This window comes from Podarcis vaucheri (assembly GCF_965113315.1).
Source record: "Podarcis vaucheri genome assembly, chromosome: 12".
Lineage (NCBI taxonomy): Eukaryota > Metazoa > Chordata > Lepidosauria > Squamata > Lacertidae > Podarcis > Podarcis vaucheri.
The window spans coordinates 52,299,432-52,327,229 of NC_138750.1; the positions used below are offsets into that span (position 1 = coordinate 52,299,432).

At 45.5% G+C, this 27,798-nt stretch overlaps 3 protein-coding genes across 7 annotated transcripts in view; 1 reads left to right on the plus strand and 2 right to left on the minus strand.

The window, feature by feature from the left end:
• The window catches only part of RBM33 (RNA binding motif protein 33), a 97,151-nt gene extending 94,561 nt beyond the window's left edge, over positions 1-2,590 (minus strand). The window contains exon 1 of one of the 4 annotated variants that reach the window (XM_082192185.1): positions 2,234-2,583. In XM_082192185.1, the coding sequence (XP_082048311.1) occupies positions 2,234-2,273 (40 nt within the window). In that variant the 5' untranslated portion in view covers positions 2,274-2,583. Of the gene's footprint in view, positions 1-2,233 lie in introns of all 4 variants that reach the window. The other 3 variants (XM_082192186.1, XM_082192184.1, XM_082192187.1) reach the window with 3 other exon arrangements.
• A 9,599-nt stretch (positions 2,591-12,189) lies between these two features.
• Positions 12,190-27,798, plus strand: part of CNPY1 (canopy FGF signaling regulator 1) — a 55,114-nt gene continuing 39,505 nt past the window's right edge. Inside the window, exons 1-2 of the mRNA XM_082192660.1 lie at positions 12,190-12,385; positions 17,977-18,098. Coding sequence (XP_082048786.1) covers positions 17,993-18,098 — 106 coding nt within the window. The 5' untranslated portion in view covers positions 12,190-12,385; positions 17,977-17,992. The remainder of the gene's footprint in view (positions 12,386-17,976; positions 18,099-27,798) is intronic.
• Positions 15,119-27,798, minus strand: part of HTR5A (5-hydroxytryptamine receptor 5A) — a 292,809-nt gene continuing 280,129 nt past the window's right edge. For both annotated transcript variants that reach the window (XR_014212227.1, XR_014212228.1), the window contains exon 4: positions 15,119-15,321. The gene's annotated coding sequence lies outside the window, so the exon portion shown is untranslated. The remainder of the gene's footprint in view (positions 15,322-27,798) is intronic.

Consider the following 27,798-nt stretch of genomic DNA (forward strand, 5'->3'; position numbering starts at 1 on the left):
TTTCTGAGTGTCCCGTGTTCATATTATAAAGTAGCTGTGTTCTACTGTATAAATCAAGCACTGCTAGGAGTTGCTTCTTTTTGTTATCAATTTAAAAAATGGAGCAGTGTGAGCAAATTTTTATTCTGAAAGTGTGGCCCAGAGAAAAAAAGGTTAATAAACACTGGTTTAGAGTGAAAGGTCTCTAGGCATGCTCACAATGAACAGTGGGGGGTGGAATATAAAACAATTTTCCAATTCAAGGAAGATTATGTAACACAAGAATGTTAGAAGTTTTGCAGTAAATGTTTCAGTTGTGGGCTTACTTGCTAAAGCTTAGTAAGTGTTAAGGCGGCATTCAGAACCATCAGTTAGAATTGCAGCATTGTTTTTGTGGAAATGAGTAATGTACATGATATATCTGACAGCAGCATTCAGGGAGTACTCTGACAAATCTTAAGTTTCCAGACAAAGTAATGATATTAAACTGAAATCACAATTCATATTTTAAATCCAAATAAAATTATGCAAAAATAATATTTGAGCTTCCAAATAAAATCTAATAGTGTAATACCAAGACACTCAATTGGAATTCAATATTTCCTCAGGTCAGTTTGGCACTATCTCCTCTCTGATACTACTTGAAGACCCTTTAACTGTCATTGCTTCAGTTGCTCTCAAGCAAGTTGAAAAAACTCTGAGGGACTCTAGGATGGTTTCAGGTAAAGTAACTATACATTCTTATGATGGGAACAAAAAACAAAACCGATTAAAATGTTCAAAAAAAGTTTCTAACCTACAGATGGGTTACCCCAAACAAAATTAAATTCACCTAGCAAAGAGGGAACCTAGTACTAAAAGACTTTTTTTTCTTACTGAACCATGCTACCACAGCAGTATTGAAAGAATCACTAACATGACTGAGCCTCCCCTTCAAATTCCTGGATCCAGCACAAATTCAATTGCTGGACTAGCCAGACCAGCTAAGGGAAGAGCTCTGCAGTTGAGTGTTAGAAAGACAAAAGGCCAGAGTGGAGAGTTGAGTGATGTGAGTTAGAAGCGATGCAGCAAGCGGGAGAAAGACTCAAGAGATGTTTGATTTCTCTATGAATCCAAAGTTGTGGCTATGGGAGAAACAAGCCCATTGGCGACTGAGGTTGTATATATGTGTAAATAAACCATATATCCTAAAGACATCACAGTCTCTGATGTTACTTATTCAGAGGAAAACAAACCCTGGGTAAGTGTCTGGAACCCCTCAAATCTTGTACCACACAGATTGGGGTGGAGTGCAACAATATGTAAAAAGGTGTTAGAGAAGCAAACCAATCTGAATAATATCATATCATTTAGTCCTTACTCCCCACTTGTTCAAATACTCTGTTTCCAGAGTTGGTATTAAGTCCACACTTGTAACATGAGACTATTTCAAGGAACAGTCTTACAAATCAGATTAGCTTCTCCTGCTTTCCTAGGTATAGAAACACGCCCATAATTCGTCCTCAGACCCACATAAATGTCTTTCAGCATTGACTTCTGGTGGCCCACTCTTCATCCTGTGAAAAGCCTGTGGTTACTGGACTACAACTCCCATCAATCACAGCTGGCTGCTGGCCACACTGCCTGGGACTGATGGGAGCTGGGAGTCCATCGAACATCTGACGGCTCACCTCCCTGATGAAGGCAGTTGGCAACTCCCCGAGCAGCTCCAGCATCAAGCGTCCCTTTCATAAGAGCATCGTACCGCTTGTCACTCCCCCCCCCAAATAACTACTCCCCCGTCTGCCTGTTCCCCGATACCCCAGAACCAACCCTGCGCGCCTCTGACCAATCTATCTATCCCACTCGACGTAATCTTTAGATGAAGCAACCCCACCAGCACAGGCGAAACTCGCGGGGCCCTCTAGCTATTTCCTGTCACTGTATCAATAGATAGAGGATCATCCCACGACCGCCACTTTAGAACCCTCGATCCGCTTTTGCTTCCTACAGGCCTTACTAAATAACACCCCCCGCGCGAAAAACATTGAGGGGGCGGGGTTAAACCCTATGGAAAACAGTAGGACTTCCTTCCGAGCAAACGACGGGGCTGACAGGGGCGCCTGCGCCACCCGCCCCTCGAGATCAGAAGCCCCCTCCCCACTCGCACGCTCCCCCCAATCGCCTCCCCGTCCCGCAACTGGGCCCCGCCGTTTGTATCCCGAGCCGGCCGCGCCCCCTCGGCCTTCGCGGGCGGAGAATTCCCCCCCCGTACCTGCTCCTCCGTCCCCTCCTCCTCCCAAGGCAGCTGCCATGGCGTCGGGCCCCTGCGAGGACCCCCGCGCCCCACTTGCTTCTCTCGACCCCGCCGCGCTGTGAGGGAGGGAGGTGGGTGGGTGGTTGAGCGCCCGCCGCCGAGGTGCTCGAAGCAAGCTAGCACAACATGGCGGCCGGCGGCTGAGGGAAAGACGACGGGAGCGGGTGGTGGCGGGGGGAGCGAACGACGCCACTGACGCCGCGCTGCACTCTGGGATACTGGAGGACCAGCTCCCTCCTTGAGGCAGCGCGCCGCTCGTTGGTTAACCCGCCGCAAACAGGCCTGGAAAAAACAACAACCCACTTCTCGCGAGCCTGCGCAGTTTCGGAAGTAGGGCGGAAAAGGCCGCTGGTGGGCGTTGGGCAGTGACGCAAAGGGCTTGTTGTGCGTGCGCAAGGAAATGGCGATCCCGCCCCCGCCGGTTTCGCCGACAAAAAAAAGCTGTACAGCAATACGCATGCGCGCAAAGGAAGGCTGGCGGTTTGAAATCTCGACGGAGCAGCGGCGTGGCGCATGCGCAGAATTTATTAATTGAGTTGGCGCTGTAGGTGGGCTTTTTCCAGGGCAGCTGGGAAATAATCCGAATTAATCTTTCTTGCCGCTGCCGGGTTCCCTAGGGCCGAAACAAGGAATATATGCTTGGCATATGAAACCCATCATTCTTCCCATTCTGTCTTTCGCCCCACCTGATCCGTGTCCTGATACTAATAGTAACAGCGCCGGGGATGAGGATCTCGCTGACACGCATAAACACCCCCTAAGGGTACTGGTCGTGGGAATGCGGTCGGCTGCTGGTTGACGCCCTCTGTCCCGCCGAAGTGAGCCTTCGCCATTGGCCTCGGCAGTAACGCGGGAGTCGCCTTCCCGCATCCCGCTCCAACTCACCCACTTTCGCCTCCCATTCCTGTTTTAGGAGGGGGCTCTGGTTCGTTTCGGCGGAATTTAGGCTTCAAGCCTCTGACCCGCTGGCTGACCTCGGGGGAAAGTGGCCGCCGACTCGTTCTCATTGGCAGGAACCCAAACCCCCGACGGCAGCGCCGGGTGGCTTGAATTCTGCCCTCCTTCACCTGAACTTCTGAACCTGCCTGGCTCGGAGTCCGATCCCGGTCAGCCCAACTGTAACTCGCTGGCCGTGGATCTCTGGGGCTCCCCAGCTCTGCTATCCTCCAAAGTCCCTTTTTAAAAAACTGGGACTTTGTGTAGGCAGGCAGCTGCCGTTCTTTCCCTGGGGAAAAGGAGTCTTTGTCATCTTGCGATGTCCTACCTGTTTGTTTGTTTGTTTGTTTGTTCCTTTCCCGACTGCTTTTTAAATAAGTGTTCAAGGAAAGTGGACTTCTTCTTTCAACTCTGTTAATGACTCCTATCAAGGCCTTTTTTACCAGCCACTTAGTCTTCTTAGTGTGTAAAGTCAGCGGATAGAGTAAGCACCATTAGGTGTACTGTACCATGCTAGGTTATTATTGGTGTTTAATGGTTCTTGGGTTTTGTTTTTTTTCAAATACCAATTAAAATGGTAATAATAATAATGTAATATAATAATAATAATAATAAGATGAATAATATTATCCCAGATAAGTAATGATGATGATGATGATGATGATGAAGTCAAGGCTATCAATGGCTACTAGCTAGGATGGCTATGCTCTGTCCCCAAGGTCTGAATACAAGGTGCTGGAAACTGCAGGAGGGTCTGTGGGCTTCTGGTTGGCTGCTGTGAGAATACATCCTGCTTTTCTTAGGTTGACCCCTGTTTTTAGTCATTGTGCTGGAATGGTTGGCTGGAATGGAAGGAAATTAAATTGACATGAACTGCATTGTTCATTGTTGTGTATTATTTCACAATTGTATATAGGGTTATTTCACAATTGTATATAGGTTTTTTAGAAATCAGGCACTGTATGGGGCCTTTACTTATTTTATTTTTTATTTAGTACATTTGTATACCGCCCCTATACCCGCAGGCCTCAAAGCATTCTGATATATAATGGATTGGAAAGAATGTTTAAAATAACATTTGTGGAAAAACCAGAGGCTTTTTTGTTAGGCATTTTAGGTACAGAAATTCCAAAAGAGCAGAAAAGACTATTTATGTATGCGATGACAAGAGCAAGAATACTACTGGCCCAGTGATGGAAAGAAGACAAAGTTCCAACCAGAGAAGAATGGCTGATGAAGATGATGGACTGAGAGCTTTCCATCAGTCCTTCAATATCACCTACTGAACTATTATGTAGATCTCTTGACTCATATCTGCTGAAACCCCTACCTAAAAATGGAATTCAGGCATGGAAATGTATTGTTCTGAAGCCCCTGCTAGCTTAAACCAGAGGTATAATACATGGGAAGTAACAGATGAAGTCACCTTATGTGGAGTCAGCAAGCAGACCACTGCTCCATCCAAGGCCCTACTACCTGAGATGCTTTTAACATTTATTATTTATAATTTATTTACTGTGTTTATATCCCACCTCCAAGGTGGCATACATCTCCTCAGTTAATCCCCACAACCACCCTGTGAGGTGTGTGAGGCTGAGAGACAGTGACTGGCCCAAGGTCATCTGGTGAGCTTTATGGCTGAACCTTGGTCTCCCAGGTCCTAGTCCGACACTCTTTGATGGTGGGGACTGAAACAGAGATCTGTTTGCAAGTGTGCTGAAGAAGCACCTAAGGGGACTTCCGAAACGTTCGACATTCCAAAGTGCGGCTTCTGATTGGCTGCAGGAATCGGAAGCTGCGGAAGCCCCGTCGGTCGTTCAGCTTCCAAAAGAATGTTCAAAAACCAGAACACTTCCGGTTTTCAATAGTTCAGGAGCCGGAATGTTTGACACCCAAGGCGTTCGGGAGCTGAGGTACAACTGTACTTTTTACACCACACTACCTGTTTTTAAAGTGGTTTTAGGTGTAGGTTTGGAATCAGGAGTAGGCATTGTTGGGACCTTATGGGAGCCACTGCCAATTGCTGGTGGGGAAGCTTTTTCAGCCCAAAGCCCTTCTGGGCAACCTTCTGAGAGCCACAAGGCAGTGGTGGGTAGGGCCAGAGGCACAAGTGGCTAGAACAATGGAAGGAGATGTTGCCTTTCTACAGTAGACTGATTTCTGCACACACATCCATCAGTGTCCTCCATCTAGGCAAGCAAAGGACATCTGAGTTCAAGGACACTTTCCAGCCAGAGAGAAACGTTCAGGGTGCGAAGCAGGACCAGTGAGGGATGTGGTCTAGGGAGATCTCTGAGGGCCAGACAGACAGGCTAGGAGAGCTCCGATCAGACCCTGAGCCTGAGGTTCCCCACAGAGCCTCTTGGCCCTGCTGCTGTCACTGCCTGGACATCAACCCTCTCCATGTGTGCGAGTGAGACCAAGAGTGAGGAGAAGGAGCAGCCTCCTCCGTTTCCCTTGTGCTTTCTTCTTGAGTGGTTGTGTGGATTGAGTCCAGAGGGCAAATGAGGACAGAAGAAAGGATGTGGACCTGCTCAGGTTGCTGCCCCAAAGCCTGGAGTCAGATTGTGACCTGTTCCTGGAAGTAGCTGCTGAGTATGAGAGCAGATATGAGAGAGACCTAGCCTCATTGGGCCTGTGCTAAATTCAAGGCATAAGGTTCTCTGCTTATCTCGCCAAACCATCAGATTCATTTATCAGCCGCTCTCCACATTAAGCTTCACACCTTGTTTTTAATTAATTTGTTCCTTTCCGCCAACAATTGAGGTAACCCATCCCCTTACATCTCACGTTGCAGTGCAAGAGAGCCCAATAGAGATGCCTCCTCCAATATAGACACAATTTTTTGAAGAGCTATCTTGAATAACCAATTATTGACTTCATTGTACATTGTACTAGGATTTAATTAAGCGATAAGGCCCATCATAGTAGGGTCCTTTATCTTCCCGATAAGGATTTGTCAGGCTTACCCCAGGAGGTCTTTATCTGAAAGATAAGGTGAAGGTACATAGGTGTCTCCTTGTTAGTTTAAATCCTTTAATTAAAAAGCCCTTTTTGCAAAAGTTATAGGTTATTGTCTTTGCCTCTACTCCTGAGAAATGCAAAATAAGATGACACATTGAACTGGACAAACGTCGGTGAAAACTTCCAAAGGAGTTCTGTACAGCTCCCAGGCTTGGCCCAATAGGTTATATCAATTCCTTACCTAATTAATTAATTATCTAATGACCTAATTCTCAATCATTTTCAAGGACCAATGTTCAAAGTCTCTCACTCTCGCTCTCTCTATATATGTTTATCAACTTGATGGTTGGATAATGAAGATTGTGAAGAATATTGGTGACCTTCATTGGTCAAAACTGGTGGAATCGAAAGCTGACTCAGCAAGTAAACCCCTAAAATGCATTGACTTCCCAGCAGTGCCCTATGTAGCAAGATCTTTTAAGTATCAAAGGTAGAATTCTACTGGTTTCAACAGAATGATTTACCAGTTCCTCCCAGTGTTGCATCAGGTAGAATATCTTTCATCCTCTGTGATGGAGTCCTTTAATGGAATGGACCAGAAAACTGGTGAATCCTATCCCTGACCTAAGACCATATCCCCCCACATAATTGCCACATAGGTTATCCCATATCTCACATGTTTTAGAATTTCAAAAGCTGTGGAAGTAAACAAGATGCCCACAATCCTACTACTTGTAAGTGACTCAAGTGAGTTAAGCCACATTCTATATGAGAAATTAAACCCCCTCAAACCATCCAAGCAAACACACAAGGTGGCTTTTTCCCTGCACTGGGATAACTAGTTTCTTGAGATGTTGGATCTGGCCACAGAGTAACACATGCCTTAGTTACATCCCATTTGGACTACTGTAATGTGCTCTATGTGAGGCTGCCTTTGAAAAGAGTTCAGAGGCTTTGGCTAGACTGGGGCTGGTTACAGAGAGCATGTTGCTCCCCTGGTTAAAAGAACTTCACTGAAAAATAACAAGAATTTCACTGGCTACCAGTCCATTTCCCAGCAACATTCAAAGTGCTGCTTATGCCCTGTAAAGCTCTATATGGCTTGGGTCCAAGCTACCAGAAAGATAATATCTTTATATACAAACCTGCTCAGTTGGCTGCTAAGATCCTCAGGTAAGTAAGCATCTCTTGGACCCATCAACATCAGAAGCACAGTTGGTGGTCACACGAGAGGGAGCTTTTTCTTCTTCTTTTTAATGGGCCACAGGTTCTCCATCCCTGATGTAAAACCAAATGCAATGTCATAGCTTAGTTGGATATTGAGAGATCAGAAGTATAAACATACAATTATAGGCTTCACATTCAAATCCAAGCTCCACCTCTGCATTCATTTTCAAGATGGCTTTGCTAGTAATGATATGTAAGTTGCCAGATGTATAGGCTGCTTGCGAAATGAATATTTTAAAACAGATTTGTAGCCTGTGATTTACATGCTCCTTTGAAGCTTTCACTGATAAGGAATGCAATCTTCTGGCATCAGTTTATTGATTTAGAGAGACAAAAGAACAAAGAACAGAAAGAAGAATTTACCCTGATGAATCTGTATTTTTCAACCTCAAACAGGAAAACATATTGCAATTCCTGCTAGAATAGCTTTGAGACAGCAAACGCATCCGCTGCTATAATAGCACCATTTGATTGTTACCTGTGGGAGTAAACACAAGCATTTATTTGTATCTGTTAAGTTAGAAAAGATGAATTCATTATGCTGTTAAGCTCATACAGAGCGTCAGATCCTTCTGTCTAGAAATAAGTTCAGTCAAATAATGAGGAAATAAAATTAGGAAAATTAGGTATTTCTGGAAGCCAACCACAATCCATCAGGAAATTGTCTGGTGCAAGTTCTGATGAAATGAAATGAATGGAGGTTCACAACAGCAATACAATGATTCTGTCCTGTACCTATTCATATCTGTAATAGGGCTGTGCGCCTGAGTTGGCTGAATTCCAAACTTGTTTACGCTTATTCAACTGAAGTGATTCACGATACAGAGCCAGGTCGGGTCAGCCCTGGATTGACTTGGGTTAGGGTTGACCCAGAGTGGTGGATCAGGCCCCAGACTGGATTGGGAGTGGGGCTTAGGTAGGATAACTTCCTGTACAAAACTTCCTGCATAAAACTCCCTTCCCTAAAATGGTCCATCATATACCAAAGCATTTCTAGCAGGCAATCTTTATTTGAAATGCCCAAGCAAGAAAATTCCATGGTCCCCGTAAGTAGCTTACTGCTAAAAGTAGGGGACACGGGTGGCGCTGTGGTCTAAACTACTGAGCCTCTTGGGCTTGCTTATCAGAAGGTCGGTGGTTTGAATCCTTGTGATGGTAGTAAACTCCCATTGCTCTGTCCCAGCTGCTGCCAACCTAGCAGTTCGAAACCACACTGGTGCAAGTAGATAAACAGGTACCGCTGTGGCGGGAAGGTAAACAATGTTTCCATGCGCTCTGCCTTCTGTCACAGTGTTCCGTTGCGCCAGAAGTGGTTTAGTCATGCTGGCCACATGACCCAGAAAGCTGTCTGCGGACAAACGCCAGCTCCCTCGGCCTGAAGCAAGATGAGCGTCGCAACACCATTGTTGCCTTTGACTGGACTTAACCGTCCAGGGGTCCTTTACCTATTTTCCTTTTTACTGCTAAAAGTGTTCTCATTTGGATGTTTTTTCTCTGCTGTCAGAGGCAGCATTCCTCTGAATCCCAGCAGCTAGGAACTGCATGTGGGCAAGAGGTAGGGGTGCCACATTTGGTCGGGCAAAATAAAGCACAGATCAGAGGTGGGGATTGGGGGCCCCACACTGTCTGATGACACCATGGGAAGATGGTGTCCTGGATTTTGGCTTCAAAGTATTGGAGGTTATGTCTGAGTAAACATATATATGATGATACTGTAAAGGGAGGCCATATACGTAAGTCCTAAACATGCTCTAAACATGGTGTGTGTTCTAAAAGAGCTGCTTTGGCTGCCGGTTCATTTCCTGGCCCAATTCAAGGTGCTTGCATCAGGGCTTAAGGCCCTAAATGACTTTGGCCCGAAATATCTGGGAGACTCGCATCAGGGCTTAAGGCCCTAAATGACTTTGGCCCGAAATATCTGGGAGACTATCTCCTTTGCTACAACAGACGCACCTGGGTGTTAAGATCAGCAGATGGGGACGTGCTAATATGCTTAGATTAAGAATGTAAATGCATCAAAACAATAAATTATCAATGACATATGTATGTCTACAGAGAAAATAAAAACAATCAGAATGCAATGATAAGGGTAAAATTAATTCTAGAGAAGACGAGTAGCGGTAGAGGGAAGTTAAACAGGGTGGTGGGTTTCTTTTATTTTGTTTTTTTGGGGGGGATATTGTATAATGATTTAATGTATAATGATTTTATCTTTCTTTTCTGTTATGTATTATTTCTCTTTTTAAAATTAAATTGTATGACGGAAAAATCTAAATAAAAATACAAAAATGAAAAATAAAAACCAGCAGAAGGGGGCTTCTTGGTACTTCTACCTTTCCCAGAGGCTTGAGATGGCAGCAGCCCAAGAGAGGGCATTCTTGGTGGCAACCCCTAAGTTGTGGCATTCCCTCCCCACAGAAGTGTGTCTGGCTTCTTCACTCGATGGCTGTTGGCAAATGCTGAAGATACACCTCTTCACTCTGGCCTTTGACACCTGAGATGCCATGCTTTTGCAGTAAAAAACAGGATGTCCTGTTTTTTCCCCAGGATACTTGCAGGATATGCTCAGTAGAAAGCCCTGTTGACTTCAGTAGTGCTTCTTCCCATGTGTGTTCTGCAGCCCAGACTTTCCTTCCCCCTGCAATGCGTAGCTGGTCATTCTGGTTCTTCTCCACCAAAACCTTTCCTGCCATTGCAGAGCGAAATTTCTCACAGCCCTTTAGAACCAGGGAGAGGCCGACAAAACAGGAAGCCGTGTAGAGAGATGCACAAGGAAGCAGGACAGAGAACAACAGCAACAAGGCTTGTTAAAAGACCATTGAGCAGCACACCCACGTATATACCCAATGCAATAATTGCCATCTCTCTCCTAACAGCACACGACAATGGCATAACACCAAATTTCAGACATCTGAGCCTCACCAAGGGAATTCCCTGCAGCAGATGTTTACAGGTGGGTGTGGTTATAAACAACTGCAATCCAAGTCAGAGAGAATTCCCATGACTACAAAGCACATGTGATTTGCATAGAAATACTTTAGAATGGGCTCAGAAGCTAGGATCAGGGCTCTCGGCCTGGGTCCTAAGACTGCAAGATATGGCCCGCTTCAGCTCCAACAGGTGTGAGGTGTGTTTCTGTGGCAAAACAGCTCCTGCTTCATTTGAAGCTGGGGATTTGGCGACCTTCACTCACATCCTAGACTACACCTCCTCCCCTTTCTGAACCGTTGTGCATTTCACTTACTCGATGTGACATGGAGTCAGGTGTTTTGACTATGTGAGTTACAACAATAATCAAATTTATAAATTTGGCAGATCCTACAGTATAGGAAGTACTGGTGGAAAGTCCTGTTGTCTAAGACAGCAGAAGCAGTCATGTTCACAAAGTGTCAGCAAGTATATTTACCCAACACAAAAATCACCCCATACCCAATGACCCCTCTTTTCACTTGATTTTGGTGAAAACAAAGTGTATTTAAGAGCTGGGTTTAGATAGAAAATATGGCAATTTGGATGATCTGGTAATCATCCAAACTAGGTACCTACGCTCCCAAGTGAATTTGGTTAATCATATTTTAAAGCCATCAAACTTGGTGACCATAACTACACCCTGTGGGAACTAATTCCATTGTTTTAATTATGCATTGTGTGAAGAAGTGCTTTCTTTCAACCATCCCAAATCTTCCAACGCTCAGCTTCGTTTGATGTCCACAAGTTGTAAAATTATGGGAGAGGGAGAAAATATTATACATGTCTGCTCAGACGTTAAGTCCCAAATACAACAAAGCATTCATCCCAGATACCATATTTTTCGCCCTATAGGACGCACTTTTTCCCCTCCAAAAATGAAGGGGAAATGTGTGTGTGTCCTATAGGATGAATACAGGCTTTCGCTGAAGCCTGGAGAGCGAGAGGGGTCGGTGCGCACCGACCCCTCTTGCTCTCTAGGCTTCAGGAAGCTCCTCGCCGGGCTCCCGAGGGTTCCGCGGAGCAGCCTGCGCTCCCGGGCGTGCAGCCAGAGCGATGCCGAAGCTGAGCACAGCTTCGGCATCGCTCTGGCTCCCGTTCTAGGGGCTGGGGTCGGGGGAAGCTCGGGCTTCTCGTGCCCCAGCCCCGTGCCTGTACAGGGGGAAATATAATTTTTTCCTTTAATCCCCCCCCCCCAAATCTAGGTGTGTCCTATGGGCCGGAGCGTCCAATAGGGCGAAAAATACGGTAAATGTGTACACGATTGTCATCTGGATCTAGCCCAATGTTATTCTAGAGTACTGAGTGGTGCTTCAGGTTAAGAACAGTTTCAGGTTAAGTACGGACCTCCGGAATGAATTAAGTACTTAACCCGAGGTACCACTGTATATAACAAACAACAACCTTGCTCAACACACGCCGGACAGAAACCTCTTAGATCTGTGACTGAGGCAGCCTAAGAGTTGGTCAAGTATTTTGGGAGCTCTTGGATTTTGGGGCCCTGGATGCCATCCTTGATTCCTCTACGGAACTTTATTACCTGGCTGCCAGGTAGGAAAATGTGCATTCTAATGAGCCTCCCCACAACATGCTCTGGAAATCTTAAAACAGGGCCACGTGTCATGCAGGTGATTTCACTCACCATGGCAACTGGAATTCCATTCTCTCCCCTGTGTTACCTGCTTGGGGCAGGAAAACAGGAGCTTTCCATTGGCTACCTGGCACCTTGTTTTTCCCCACATGGTGCCCTGTGATTGGTTCACTCCTCTCCCCCCCCCACTGCTTCACTTTATGATAACAGAAGTGCTGGGAGAGCAAAGAGGCCGTGTGACAGCTTGCATCAGTGACAGACTCAACTGCTTTACTGAGAAAGAGAAATGAGAAGATCGTTGTGCTGAAGAGGGAGGAAAAAAATCTCTGGGTGAACATCAGCTTCTTAAAAGTTACCCAGTCTGAAACTTACAGCCACACATATTGCAGCTTGGGTTGAACAGAGGCTGATATCTTGCAAAGTAGGTAAGCTTTTAAAATCCAGCTGATGACTCTGAATAACATTTTATGAATCAAACACAGGAGCTTTGGGCTTATCTTCAGAATGGTTTTGTTTCATTTGAGATCTTTGAAGTCCAGTTCAGTTTGGATTAGAAATATAGGGTAGAGACTTTTTACTCTAGGGTATTTTTGTGTCTCTGTAGGTTTGTTAGTCTTTGGGCCCAGAATGAAGCTAACCTTCTGTCCCCATCCTCACAACATTTATTTAATTTTAAAATGATATTTCCTGCCAGCATGATTCCATAGAGCCTTGAGGGAAGCTATATTCAGGTTCCTGAATTATGTTGTATTTGCTAAGGGACAAAGCAACAGAAAACACTAATTTATTCTGTATCCTGCTACCAGGTACCATAGCTAGTTTTTTAAAAAACAGCTCCTCTTCCTTTTCCCTCTCAAGAACAAGGTAAAGTTTTAAAAATGTCTGTAGCCCTAGGACTGTCCTGAGTTCTTTAAGCAGAAAGAAACAATCACACATATATTTACAGTACTAAGAGAAATCTAAGTACTAAGTGAAATCTAAGATCAAAAAATGATAGCACTTGATTTCATGGGGCAGGCTACATTACAAACTAGAATGCAACCCCCCCCCCCATGTACCTTAGTTTTGCATTTCAATGGCAGGGCAACATTTGGACTTTTTTTATATAAGAAAAAGTTAAAAGGTGCTTTTGCAAAGCACGTTTTAGAAGGCAAAATTGTGTATAAGTTAAGAAGTTATTCAGTCCCTGGACTGAAGTATGAAAGGCTAGCCAAAAAACATCCCAGCTTTTCTTTTCTACTAACTATGTTCGAATAGGAACTTACATTTACCAGCCTCTGAAAAATCTAATCGAAATTTTAAGGGCTGCATGCACAATGTTGAGCATTTATTTCCCACCTCTTTTTATATGAGATTATGGATGGCTCCAGCACAAAGAAGCATAATGCAGAGTGAAAAGTGGGGTGCTATGTGATCACAAAGTCTCTCTCCTTTCTCCAGTGGAGGCTGCTCCATTAGGGTGAATGGGGCTTGGCCCCACCAACCTGTGCTCGCTTTGGCAGCACATATACTAAAATTGGACCCCACCAACTTCAGTTTGTGGGACGCGGGTGGCGCTGTGGGTTAAACCACAGAGCCTAGGAGTTGCCGATCAGAAGGTCGGCGGTTCGAATCCCCATGACGGGGTGAGCTCCCGTTGCTCGGTCCCTGCTCCTGCCAACCTAGCAGTTCAAAAGCACGTCAAAGTGCAAGTAGATAAATAGGTACCGCTCCGGCGGGAAGGTAAACGGCATTTCCATGTGCTGCTCTGGTTCGCCAGAAGTGGCTTAGTCATGCTGGCCACATGACCCGGAAGCTGTACACTGGCTCCCTCGGCCAGTAAAGCGAGATGTACGCCACAACCCCAGAGTCGGTCACGACTGGACCTAATGATCTTTACTTTACCTTTACTGAAGGTGAACCTTCAGTTTGTACTCACCTTCCTGCCTCCTTACTCACAAGGCACCCAAGGGGTGGTGAGGCCTATTACCTTGCTTGTCTTTAATCTTGATGTTGATCTTACAGAACTCAGCAGGGAAGGGGGTACAATGAGAATTAGTTGGCTCCCTCTGTCATTGGCTCTCGCTCCACCTCCTGTGTCTTCCTTGCCTTCCATCCTACCAGTCTCAATGGGCACTAGCCACCACTGCCGCCCTCAATGGGTGCTCGATGTTATCTGCCCGGCAGTGTCAATAGATGGCAAGGATTTTTCTGGACCAAGTTTAATACCTACTCTTCCCCCCGCCCTTGCCAATATGGTCCATACTGTTCACTATGAGGGCTCTAGTCATCTGTTAGGTTATGCTGATGCAGTGTGGAAGTGTTGTGTGTGTATACACATGCTACAGAGTGAGTGAAGAGGTCCCATAACACACCACACACTTTCAAGTTATGTCAAGCAGAAACTTTCCATAAGTTGCTCATCAATATGTGTTGTTGTTCTTCATCCACCACACATACAGTTCTATCATGTTTTTGTCTGTGTGTTGACCGTGGAATGTATTAGTTCAATGAGAGGTAGATAGATCTGTTCAAGGAAGGGATGTGGTCCTCCAGATGTTGGGGTTGCCAGCAGAGCTAAAGGTCAGGGATGATGGAAGCTGAAGTCCAACAGCATTTGCAGGGCCACAGGTCCCCACTCCCTGATTCAGTGGTTCATATCCAGCCGACACAAAAGACAAATCAGAACTTGAGAGACAGAGGTAAACAGTGGAAATCTTTCAGAACTCAGTTGCCAAAGGCTGCCTATGGCAAAGAGAGACCTCTTCAGTTATTGGCCTGGTGGAAGAGTCGCCACTTTAAGTCTTTTAAAATAGTATTGTGTTATCATCCAGCTCCACTCATTCAGAGAAGGGAGGCAGCAGGACCCCTGATAAAGGCAGGTGAGCACCATCCAGGGAAGAAGGATTCTTCTCCAAGGGAAAAGGTGAACTGTGATGAACTACCTGGGACCCAGAAGGAGAGTGAAACTATACTCATTGCTGTGCAAGAAGGGGATGAGGAGCAAGGCCACACAGAGAACCCACTGTTTCTGCTGGTGGCTGCACAGACCAGCTGAGGTCTCTTCATATCTAGAAAAGAACAAGGAGCTGTCCATTGAGGACTTTCAACCAACGGTGCTGAAACTGAGGCATCGCTTGGATTTGTTCCAAATAACTGGAATAAAGATACAGTGGTACCTCGGGTTAAGTACTTAATTCATTCCGGAGGTCCGTCCTTAACCTGAAACTGTTCTTAACCTGAAGCACCACTTTAGCTAATGGGGCCTCCTGCTGCTGCCGTGCCGCCGGAGCACAATTTCTGTTCTCATCCTGAAGCAAAGTTCTTAACCTGAAGCACTATTTCTGGGTTAGCGGAGTCTGTAACCTGAAGTGTATGTAACCTGAAGCGTATGTAACCTGAGGTACCACTGTACTTTGGAGCTGCTAGTCAGGACTACTAACTTAGAACTCCATACGAGAAAGGCTTTAGGACATGGTTATAAGGACATGGAGAGTTGCTAAGAGTTAAGAGATTAAGCAGAATCAACACAGTTGCACTCCCTCTGTCCCTCTCCCAAGAAAAGTAATCCATTGGGGCATCCAAGGCTGATTACATCCCGAACCTGAACCAGCATCCAGTCTGGAATGGGTCCCAATAATCACTTTCCTCCAAGAGCACCTGCAGCTGATGAAGCAGTAGTTCTCATAAACCTCTGGCTGCAGGGTGAGTTCCCCCTGCCCCGCAATGACCACATTACTGACTCTGTAAAGGTAGCAGGTGACACTGGATTATTGCTGACTAGTTTGGGTGGGAATTGCTCCTTGTCTGCTGAGGAAGCAATCTGTTTGTTTGGAAACTTGGCTGAGACCAGCATGCAGGCAACCCCACAAATGGGTCCATGCCTCATTGGCTTTGCAGAGTTGCTATTCTTTGGTTTATACACAGTAGAGAAACTGGTTCCAGCAATGAAATTTAGAAGGGGGAAGGGGAGAACAGCTGCCAAGGTATCCTGGAGTTTGAATCTGACTCAGTTTGGAAAGCCCCCGAGAGCGGATGGGGCTTACTTGAGATTCAAATAACATTTTACAAACATGCAAAAAGTTAAAAGGAACTAGTTTTGATCATCTGGAGGATAGGGAACTTTTTCAGTACCAAAGGCTTGCAACACCACAGTGCAGGATGGTTTTCTCTGCCCTCACCATAGGTGGCAAAACATACAGATCTGCCAACTCTCACACTTCACGAAAGATTCCTAATTGAACTCCTTTGTCTCCTGTTTTCAGCTCTGATGCCTCTCACTTTGCCTTTGGTTTTGCCTTGTCTTTATTTATTTTTATATAGAAAGATCAATGTTAATCAAAGCAGTTCAAGAGCTGAGCTTGCAAAACAGTTTGCTACATAGTTCAGGTCCTTTGCAAATCCATTAGCCCTTTGCACTACAGCTCAGGTTCTTTGTATGGAGCTAAGCAGGAAAAACATTGCTTTGCTGTGTGATGCAGCAAGCTCAGCTCTCAAAGCTTGAAAGATAGCTTAGATTTAAGTCCTTGTTGGTAGATGTTGTAAGGAACGTCCAACTCAGAACTCCCAACATGTGAACATAAGAAGAGCTCTGCTGGATTGGATCAAAAGCCCAATATTCAGTTTCTGGCACTGAGGCTCAAACAAGCTGTGGCAAGGCTGAAACGGTGTACTTAGCTCTCTTCAGCAAAAGGAGAGTTCCAGGTGCAGTCCAGGGGGCATTTAAATATCAAATAAGGATGTGTTTGTTGCTGTAGCAGAAGCGCGGCACTGATACAGAGAAATCTCTCAGACAGAGGGAAATGGATCATTGCAACGTGACAGATCGATTATGTACAACACATCTTGTTACAGGTGCATCTTACAATGCATTGCATAGTGATACGGAAAGATGGGCAGACTTTTTTGCACTGTGGTTAAAGCATGTGACAGAAGGATAATGTCCTGGAAATTCATCTAACACAAGAGCACTTCTCAACAGCTAGCTGGTTTGAAATCCCATTTCAATGTTTGTGATAAGAACATGACACTATTAGAAGAGGCCAACTGGATCAAACCAGAACCCTGAGTGGCCAGCAAGGTGCCTGCTGGAAGCCCATTAGCAGGGCCTGAATGCAATTTATGATTCCTAGCAGCTCGTATAAAGAGGCATTCTGCCTCTGACCACGGAGGCAGACCCTAGCTGTTATGGCTAGCAGCCACTGATATAGCCTTATCTTCCATGGATTTCTCCAATCCAGGTTGGCACCCATCGCGACACCTTGTGGTAGTGAGTTCCAAAGTTTAACTGCACGCTTCATTGTCCTAAATCTCCTACCATTGAGCTTCATTGAATGGCCTAAAGTTCTAGGGTTATGAGGAAAAAAAGGAATAATTTAGGCATTTGGGGAGCTGCCTTATACAGAGTCAGACTATTGGTCCATCCAGCTCAGTAATGACAACATGGTTTGGCAGTGGTTTTTTGGGGTTTCAGACAGGGAGTTTTTCCCAGCCCAATCTGGAGATGTCGGGAGTTCGACTTGGGGCTTTCTGGGTGCAAGGCTGATTCTCCCCCACTGAGCTCTGGCCCTTTCCCCACATGGTGCAAAATTTTACACACCTCTGGGGTATAAAAAAGGAGAGTAGGCAAAGTCATGCACACAACACCAGTACTTACTTTTTAATTTGGAAAAAAGGTGAGTTATAATGTTATAACCATAGAGGATCTGCTGCACCTCCTTGATCATTTTGTGTTTAAAAATGGTATGGAATTGCAACTTATTTATATAGGCTTCCACTAAATTAGCCTTCTCCTAACGCACACATTATTTGATTGGAGAACTGCTTCGCAAAATTCAGAAGGTTGCGGGTTTTGAACTCTAGTCTGCATGCGGTTTTGCAAAGTGCAAATCAGATCGGCTGGCACTGAAATTTCTCCCTATCCCTAATACCCACAGTTGTTATTTAACCCTGTCTGAGTGTGCCAGGATTGGGGCTATAAATGGCCACCTATAAAAAGCACATTTGTGTTTTGCTAATGCCCTCTCTATCTCCTCAGATTGGGTGCCTGCGGAATGGCTGTGTCTCCAGGGATGCTGTTGCTCCTGCTACCGCTGCTGCTGCTTGTTCTGTTCAGCGATACCGCTAAAGGACAGCGAGACCCAGAGCTATTCTGTGGAGGTTAGTAACCCAGCTGGGTATTTCCTCATGTGCCTCATTGACTTAGCACATCACAAGTGCCATGGTTTCCTGGAATTAGGTCAGTTATTGCTAATCCCCCAAAGCTCTCACCTTTGCGTATTAGCTCATGGCCAGCTCTCAGCAATAGGATGGCTATTTATGTGTGGTTGCTTCCCATTTTGCAGCATAATGGGAGACTGTGGGCTGGATCCAACTTACTTGCAGCAGGCTCATTTAAATCAACGACTACGTATTGGATTTGAAATTGTTTTTATATATTTAATTGTTTTGACTGTTTTGATGCGTGCAATTGTTTTCTATTTGGTTTTATTGTATTGTGACAGTGCTCTGAGCTGCTTTATGGGAAGCGATCCATAAATCAAATAAGCAAAGATACAAATAATGCTTCTGTTGATTTCGAATAGTCTATGCTGAGTATGTCTTCGTTGATGGCTCTGCCTGTCAAAGGTGGCGATGCTTCTGAAAACCAACTGCTGGAAACCACAGCAGGAGAGCGCTCATGTGCTCAAATCCTGCTTGCAGGAATCTGATTGGCCCCTGTGAGAAAAGGAGGCTGGACGAGATGGGCCACTAGCCCAATCCACCAAGCTCTTCTTACATTCTCAGTTGGATGCAACCCCATGGGCAGTGTCATTCAATTAAGTTTTACTCATATTAGATCCACTGAGATTAATGGACATAATGTTCATTCATTTCAATGAGTCTACATTGAGCAGAACTTAGTTAAAGCTGAGTAAAATGCTGAACACCACTCCATGTTCAGGGTCCTACTCTTTGGTTTTCATGTGGCTGCCTCTCCCACTGCTCCAGCAACATAATGAGAAAGACCCTGTTTAGGAGCGCAGAATTTGGTTGTTTATTTTGCTGCTGTCTCACCTACTCTTCCCACGTAATCCCCTGTTGCGTGCATTTCCAGGACGGTGGCGTGAGATGCACCGCGGAGAAGCACCACCAATGCTGCAGAGATGTCTTAAGAGTGGCCCTTGCAGCAGTTGATTCACACATGGAGGCGCATCACACACTATTATTATTATTTATTGAATTTATTGAATTTATATACCGCCCTATACTGGGAGGTCTCAGGGCAGTTCACAGAATAAAATCAAAATATAAAATCACAAAATACAGAATCAAAATAAAAACAACCCAATAACCCCCCCACCCGAATTGAGGTATGATTGTAAATCCAAAGATATTTTTCAAAGGGCCAATCAAACACTGTCTTCTAGTCCAATATGCTGTAGGCAAGAGGTTGCATGCTTGAGAGCTCCCTCGTTTTAAAGCCCCCACACATAGAAAACATGGCTAAGATGGACTGCCTTCCTTGGCCTGCTGATTTTCCATGGGCAGGGAGATTTTGATGCAGGGAAGCATTCAAGAATAAAGTCAGTCACCCACATTCAATCTGCAATGTCTCTATTTCTGGGACACTGTACCATAGGAGTTCTCTGAATATATAGATCTGTTCCTAGGGTTTATTTTGCATGACCAGCTTGGGTCTTAGTAGTTATAAGGAAAGCATTGCTGATGTATATAGCATGCACGTTTAATACTACTACCAAAAGTAAGTGATACGTTCATAAAGGTAAAGGTGAAGGGACCCCTGACCATTAGATCCAGTCGTGACCATTAGGTCCAGTCGCAGGGTTGTGGCGCTCATCTCGCTTTATTGGCCGAGGGAGCTGGCGTACAGCTTCCAGGTCACGTGGCCAGCATGACTAAGCCACTTCTGGTGAACCAGAGCAGCGCACGGAAATGCCATTTACCTTCCTGCCGGAGCAGTACCTATTTATCTACTTGCACTTTGACGTGCTTTCGAACTGCTAGGTTGGCAGGAGCAGGGACCGAGCAACGGGAGCTCACCCCGTCGCGGGAATTCGAACCGCTGACCTTCTTATCAGCAAGTCCTAGGCTCTGTGGTTTAACCCACAGCGCCACCCACGTTCATATTGACCATTTTATTTGCACAAATAAGGCTGCAATCCTATATTTATTTCTCTGGGAGCCAGGGCCGTTGAACACAGTTAACGTTCCCCATGTTACTTTATTTGATACTTCAGTTATAAACAGCTCTTAATATCAAACCAGCTTGAAGATACTGAAATCCTTATAGAACTTGTCCTTGCTGGCTGGCACAGTGCATTCTGCATAACCTAGTACCTCTATGCAGGGAGTCGGTCCATTCAGGAGCACCCATGTTGCCCTCTCATCCTCCTCTGCAATTCTTCCTGGCTCCAAAACAACAAGGCTTTGTCATCTATTGACAGTTGCAGGCAGGAGGGGAAAACTCTCCATCTGTGGTCGCCGAGCAGAGAGACAAGTGGCTGTGTCTTTTAACAGATGGCACAATGAGCTATAAGAAACGTGCGTTCCCCCCTGAGACGGATAACCTGACACGAAGTAGTTTCAGCAACATATTGAAATAAATCCTCCCTTATGAGTGTCGGTGGCTGCAAAAGCCGCCGCTCGTCAGTCCCCGGATCCCTTGACAAAAGTCTGGTTTGGGTGATGCAAGCGCGGCAGTTTTGAGAGACAGACCACCTTGTGTTTCCTGAAAAGTAGCAGAAGGAAACAAGGCGGCAATTGATGTGGCTTACAGATGCGCATGGATTTAAAGGGACCAAGAGCTGTAGCAGCCATCGTTCTCCCACCCAGAATGAGATCTACGCAAGAAACAGAGGTGTTTCCCTGCTGTGGTTGAAAGCAGGTTGCAGCAGTACTCTTGTTCTCCAGTTAATTTCCGGACTCTACTCTGGAGTGTATTTCAGTGTACAGTGTTTCCTATGCCACCACCCCACGGAAATTTCACCATTTCCTTTTGACACACACTGGTCTGCTGCAGATGGAACTGGTGGGAAGGGAAATGCTGTAGAATTCCCAAGACGATGCTTTTGAAAAGATTATTGTGTCCAGTTGGTTCTTTTTCATTGCTATTTAATTCTCCCTTAGGCGGCATTCCAATGTTGGGTGTGGCCAAAGCAATCAATAACAATCCATTCAGTGAAATAACTTAAAATAAAGAAAAAACAGTGCCACCCAGAGAAACATCCATGAGCAAAGACACTTCATGGATAGGGAAGGGAGGAATCAGGATCCCACTTGCTGGCTCCACCCTCAAGTCTATGTTTTCATCCTAAGCTGCCAACAGAGTCTAGGCACGTAAGATCTCCTCCCATTTCTCTTTCCCCTCTGACAGATCCTGGCAGGATCCCATGGTGCTGATCCAAGTGGGGCTCTGTGTCCATGCTAATCAGCTGAGAGGGAGCCCTGCTTGTCTAGGAACCATCTTGTTTGTTTACCTGTCCACACCTGAAGTCATGTATGATGTCAGGGGAAAGTCAGGTGGACCTGGTTTGGGGGAAATGGGCATATTGGCCAAATTAGGACCCCTACTAGGCCTAGTTAGGCCCCCATGGGACAGAGGATCCCCACTGCTATTTTACCCCATAACCACACCCCCTCATTGCAGGCTTGGATGCCTTCTCCATAGCATAATGGTTAATTTGCACGAGACCCAAGTTATTTTAACTCATCGGCCTTTCAGATGACTTGGGATTGGCTATGGTTGCTAAGACCTTTACAGAATCCAGACTAGCCAGATTTCTGCCTTGTGCTCAACAAGAGGGCTCTGGTTCTGTGTAATCTTATTGTTAACAGCCCTGCTTTGCATGTCAGATATCAGCCTGCAAGGCTGCCTAATGAAGCCGGGCATCCCACTGATTCATTGACAAATGCCACGGCATAGAATTGATCAAGTTTTTTCCTAAGACTAAAAATGTTCCACCGAAAGGAGCATTCAGTGCTGAGCAGCAACAAAAGTGCTTAAGACCAGCCAAGGAAGTGGGCTGAAGATTTCGGTCATGATATACAATTTGAAGATTGGGAAAGGATGTGGAAAGCAAATTTTAAATTTACAGACTGTATTTTATTGAAAGAGAATTATATGAAAATGATGTATAGATGGTACATTACACCAGTGGAAGTGGCTAAAATGTATAAGACAGGATCAAAAACTTGTTGGAGATGTAAAGAAAAAGATGGTACATTTTATCATATGTGTTGGGAATTAAAAAAGGTCAGAAATTATTGGGAAATGATATATAATGAATTGAAAAAAAAAGTTTGAAAAGACTTACGTTAAGGAACCAGAAGCATTCCTCCTAGGGATTTTAGATCAAGAAATAAGAAAAGACAACTGGAAATTATTTATGTATGCAACAACAGTGGCAAGAATTACCGGTATACCAACACAAGCTTGGAAGACAGAAAGAACCCCAATGAAAGAACAATGGCAAGAGAAAATCATGGAATATGCAGAATTAGCAAAAATAACAGATAGATTACATGAAAGGGACAACAAAGACTTTAAAAGAGAATGGGAACCATTTAAAATATATATGAAGAGACAACATGAAGAGCTGGACTCATTGGCAGGGTTTGAGTAAACATTCACAAATGTAAATAATAATAATAATAATAATAATAATAATAATAATAATAATAATAATATAATAGATGTAAATGTATTAGGAATTAATTGGGGAAATAATATGCAAGATGAATAAATTGAAAGTAAAACAAAGTGGAAGTATGAGAGAAGTCCAGGGGAGGGGGGCAGGAAAAAATGGAAAATTGTTAGAGAGATATTTCATAAAGGATGTATATATTGAAAAACCAGTAAAAACTATTTTTTTAAAAAAAAAAGACCAGCCAAGGAACACACAGGTTGGAGCAGTGTGCCGTGAAGCCAAAATGCCCCACAAGGAACCTTCTCCAGCCGATTCCTTTGCCAAGCCACTTGCATTTATCTGGAGTGGAAGGTCCGCGGGTTGCAGCCAGTTCTGCGTATTCACTTTCAGTTCATGCAAGGGGACGGTGGCCAGTTGCAGAGTCTGCAAGGGCTCCCTAGAAGGTGCCCAACGCTGTCTGCAGACTGCAACATTGCAGGGAAATATCCGTAATGACAGTCAAGCTTCCCCTTGGGAATGCTGCACATTGGAAGGCAGTTGTTAGGCTTTCCACACAGGAGTGGCTGAATCCAGTCCAGGAAAGAACGAGAAAGGTAAAATTAATAGCCTCTCTCAAATATTAAGGTGGGCAACCAGCGTCTGTGATAAAGGGATAGAATTTGGTTGCAGGTGATGAGAAACACTGCTTTGGGATGCAGTCATACACCCACCAACTGAACTGTGTCTAGGATTGCACTGTGAATCGGGTATAATCTATCTGTAAAATAAGTTATTTTGGGGCTGAGGATCTGCAGTGTATGTGTGAACGTCTGTACTGTGTTGCCGCTGGTGCTGAGTTTTATATTTTGGCCCGTCGGTTTGCCATTTTGGAATCACAGAGTTCTGCAGAGCCTGAGAAGTACTGAAGGATGTGACCTTCCTTTAAACAAACAAACAAACAAACCCACTGTTATGTACTGAAGTTCTCACCCTGGGCCAGCAGGGGGATACTGTAGATAGTTTTCACTCAGGTCCGCATATGCAAATAAGGAATTGAAAGTGACATTCAGTGATTGGATAGTTACAGAAAGTTGTTACTGTTGCTTTGTAGTTGTGCTCTGTATAAGCAGGTTGACTGAACCCTTCAGTTCAGTTCTGTTCTGGCCTGTGAATAAACAAGAGCTGTGTCGTTTGAGATGTTCACCCACAACTTAACACCCACCTCGGCTACCTAATGACGATTCTAATAGTAAAAGGTGGGGAAAGGTGGATATTAAAAGTAGCTTGTGGGGTAGTGGCTAAAGTATCAGGCTTCGCCTAGGGAGATTTAAGGTTCTAAACTTCCTCAAGGCTTCCTGGCCTTGTTCACAGAAGGGAGCTTCCAGCTTGTGGAATTTGGCCTGAAAGGCCATTCCCACCCCCCACCACAGCCACCACCCACCTGCCTCCCACCCATAGGAGCCAATTCCTAGGAGCTGAGGTCCCTTGGCCCCCCAATAAAATATTTGAGGGACCGCTGCCCCCCCCCAATAAATGGGCATTGCCATTCAAATGGTTTGTGATAGATTATGCGGGGTAGGGCTTACCAGATTCCTCCCCCCCCCCATATTTTATCCAGGTTGGCATCCCTGCCCCCACCTGATGGCAGGTGTGGGGCAGGTAAAGCTGTGGCTGCAGGGGAACCATGGTGTTCCTGATTGCTCTTCCACAAGTGGAATTTGTGCCTGCTGCCCTTTAAATGTTGTGAACTGCCCTGTGAAAGGCGAAAGGCGGTATACAAATTTTCTTCGGGCGAAAGGCGGTATACAAATTTAATAAATATAATAATGAATCTGGTGCCAAATGTGAGCCCCTCTGAGAATTTTGTGTTTTTAATGTTTTGTTGGGAACTGCCCAGAATGGCTGGGGCAACCCAGTCAAGATGGGTGGCATATAAATAATACATTTATTATTATTAAAAATTATAATGGTTCTGCTTGGAAGTTCCTGATCAGAGCTGAGTGGGCCCAATCCCTGCTGATCGCAAGCCTGACTGAAGCAGAGCTGATCCCTGTCAAAAGTGGGGCAGGAATCTGTGGCACTGTAACTGGAATGTAAGCCAGGCTCAGCGGTGGATTTAGGGGAGCTGAGCTGAGAGGGCCCCTCAAGAATAATGCAGAAAAGAAGACGAGGGGAGGGAAGTTGCTGGATTTTGGTGTCACACAGGGGGCCACTGATATTTGAAAGCCCCAAGTCCGCCACTGGAGGGCTGCAAAGGAAGACTCAAGTGGGGACTTGAACCATGTGACTTGTAGCATGTGACCCCGCCCACCAGCCAAAAGAGCCTCACCTGGCTGTGCCTCAGCCCTGCAGTAAATCACAGGTAATGGTTTGTTGATGTTATGTACTGAAGTTCTCACCCTGGGCCAGCAGGGGGATACTGTAGATAGTTTTCACTCAGGTCCGCATATGCAAATAAGGAATTGAAAGTGACATTCAGTGATTGGATAGTTACAGAAAGTTGTTACTGTTGCGTTGTAGTTGAGCTCTATATAAGCAGGCTGGCTGAACCCTTCAGCTCAGTTCTGTTCTGGCCTGTGAATAAACAAGAGCTGTCTGAAGAATTGCTGTGTCGTCTGATATGTTCACCCACAACTTAACAGTTGTGATTGCATCTTTCCAGTCTGGAGGGAAGAAAACACCGAATCCTGACAGCATTATGCCCGAAAAAATGGATTGTGGGGTTTTCACTGCCAAACAAAACGCAACATGCAGCTAAGGTTTGTTCTCAGCTTACAGGTTGTGAGTTTCTGGAGCAAAAGACTTGATGCTCTGCTTCCCCCCACCCCCCGCTCCGTGTCCCTCTGTGCTGCATCACCAGGTACCTCCAGAATTTGCATTTGCAATATGGTGCCTTTGTGTGGATATTTGCTTTGGCAAATTCAAGGCAAATGCTTTATTTATCAAAGGAATTGCCGGCCAGTGAAGAAATGTGTGACAGCAGGTTACACGGCTGCATATTTGGTCCTGGGAGTGAGTCAGGCATCGAGGCAATTATCTTCCATTCAGGATGACAACTGAGAGACGTGCTCATTCTGTCTTGAGGAATAACCCTGTTATTTTAGTATTTATTTCCAGGCTTCTGAACCAGTGCTAACTTGTCAGGATGCAAAAGCCCCCTTTGCTTCTGCTTTGGTTTCCTATCTGGGCTGGATTATTCAATTACTGGCTGTTTGGCCTCCTCTCAACCTTTCTAAATCATTTCCAGCTCCCACACAAGGCCTTGGCAGGAGTTGAAAGATGGTTTCAACTGAAAATTTCACAGCTTCATCAGCCCTTCCCGGCCGCCTGATCTCCGGACTTAATTAATTTTAGAGGAGGACTGGAACAAGCGTTCAGATGGAATGGGCCTCATCTGTCATCTGGGGGCACTGAGGCAGTGGGGCAAAAGAAACATGCAGAGCGCCCTCTGCTGTTGGTGCAAGGGAGTACCAGAAACACAGTCCCAGTTCTGCATCAAGCACCACCGAGGGTTCCCAGTCTGTGCCAGGATCCTGCCCATCTCAGACCCTGGGCAGTTTTCTTTGGAGGCAGTGATATGGGACCCCACAGAGACATTTGACACAACTGGAGGACCCAGAATAGCCTTCTCCAGCTTGGTACCCTCCAAGAACTACAGTTCCCATCCCGTGCTGGCTGGGGCTGATGGGAGCTGTAGTCCAAAATGTCCAGAGGGCACCTGGTTGACTAGGAGTGCCAACTTAACTAAAATATTTGGGGTACCCAAGTAAGCCCCACCCTGCATAATTGATCATGATGTGGTGCTCATATACCATTTGAATGGCAATGCCCATCAACATTGGAGGGGCATATTTTATTATGGGAGTGAAGACCCCTCGGTCCTAGGCGTTTGCTCCTATGTGGTTGGCAAAGGCTGATCTCCAAGAACCAACCAACATCTCAAGGTAGCCTGGAGTGCTTCTGCACATGGATGGTATGTCTGAACACCGCAGTGACTCATCTGAGCACAGCCTTGATTCCCAACTCTTCCCCTTCACCACCCAGACCTCAAAGGCTACAGTGGCAGCAGACCCAATGGGAAGCACAGAGTTCTGCACGAGTGGCCTCCTGACCCTATTGCCAGGGGTCTCCTTGGGTGGAAAGGTCCACTGTGGAGGAGGAGGACTTGAAGTTACAAGCCTGGTAGATGAAGGGAATGCAGTGGATGTAGCCTACCTTGATTTCAGCAAGGCATTTGACAAGGTGCCCCATGATATTCTTGTAAAGAAGCTGGTAAAATGCGGTCTTGACTATGCTACCACTCAGTGGATTTGTAACTGGCTGACTGACCGAACCCAAAGGGTGCTCATCAATGGTTCCTCTTCATCCTGGAGAAGAGTGACTAGTGGGGTGCCACAGGGTTCTGTCTTGGGCCCGGTCTTATTCAACATCTTTATCAACGACTTGGATGATGGACTCAAGGGCATCCTGATCAAATTTGCAGATGACACCAAACTGGGAGGGGTGGCTAACACCCCAGAGGACAGGATCACACTTCAAAACGACCTTGACAGATTAGAGAACTGGGCAAAAATAAACAAGATGAATTTTAACAGGGAGAAATGTAAAGTATTGCACTTGGGCAAAAAAAATGAGAGGCACAAATACAAGATGGGGGACACCTGGCTTGAGAGCAGTACATGTGAAAAGGATCTAGGAGTCTTGGTTGACCACAAACTTGACATGAGCCAACAGTGTGACGCGGCAGCTAAAAAAGCCAATGCAATTCTGGGCTGCATCAATAGGAGTATAGCATCTAGATCAAGGGAAGTAATAGTGCTACTGTATTCTGCTCTGGTCAGACCACACCTGGAGTACTGTGTCCAGTTCTGGGCACCACAATTCAAGAAGGACACTGACAAACTAGAACGTGTCCAGAGGTGGGCAACCAAAATGGTCAAAGGCCTGGAAACGATGCCTTATGAGGAACGGCTAAGGGAGCTGGGCATGTTTAGCCTGGAGAAGAGGAGGTTAAGGGGTGATATGATAGCCATGTTCAAATATATAAAAGGATGTCACATAGAGGAGGGAGAAAGGTTGTTTTCTGCTGCTCCGGAGAAGCGGACACGGAGCAATGGATCCAAACTACAAGAAAGAAGATTCCACCTAAACATTAGGAAGAACTTCCTGACAGTAAGAGCTGTTCGACAGTGGAATTTGCTGCCAAGGAGTGTGGTGGAGTCTCCTACTTT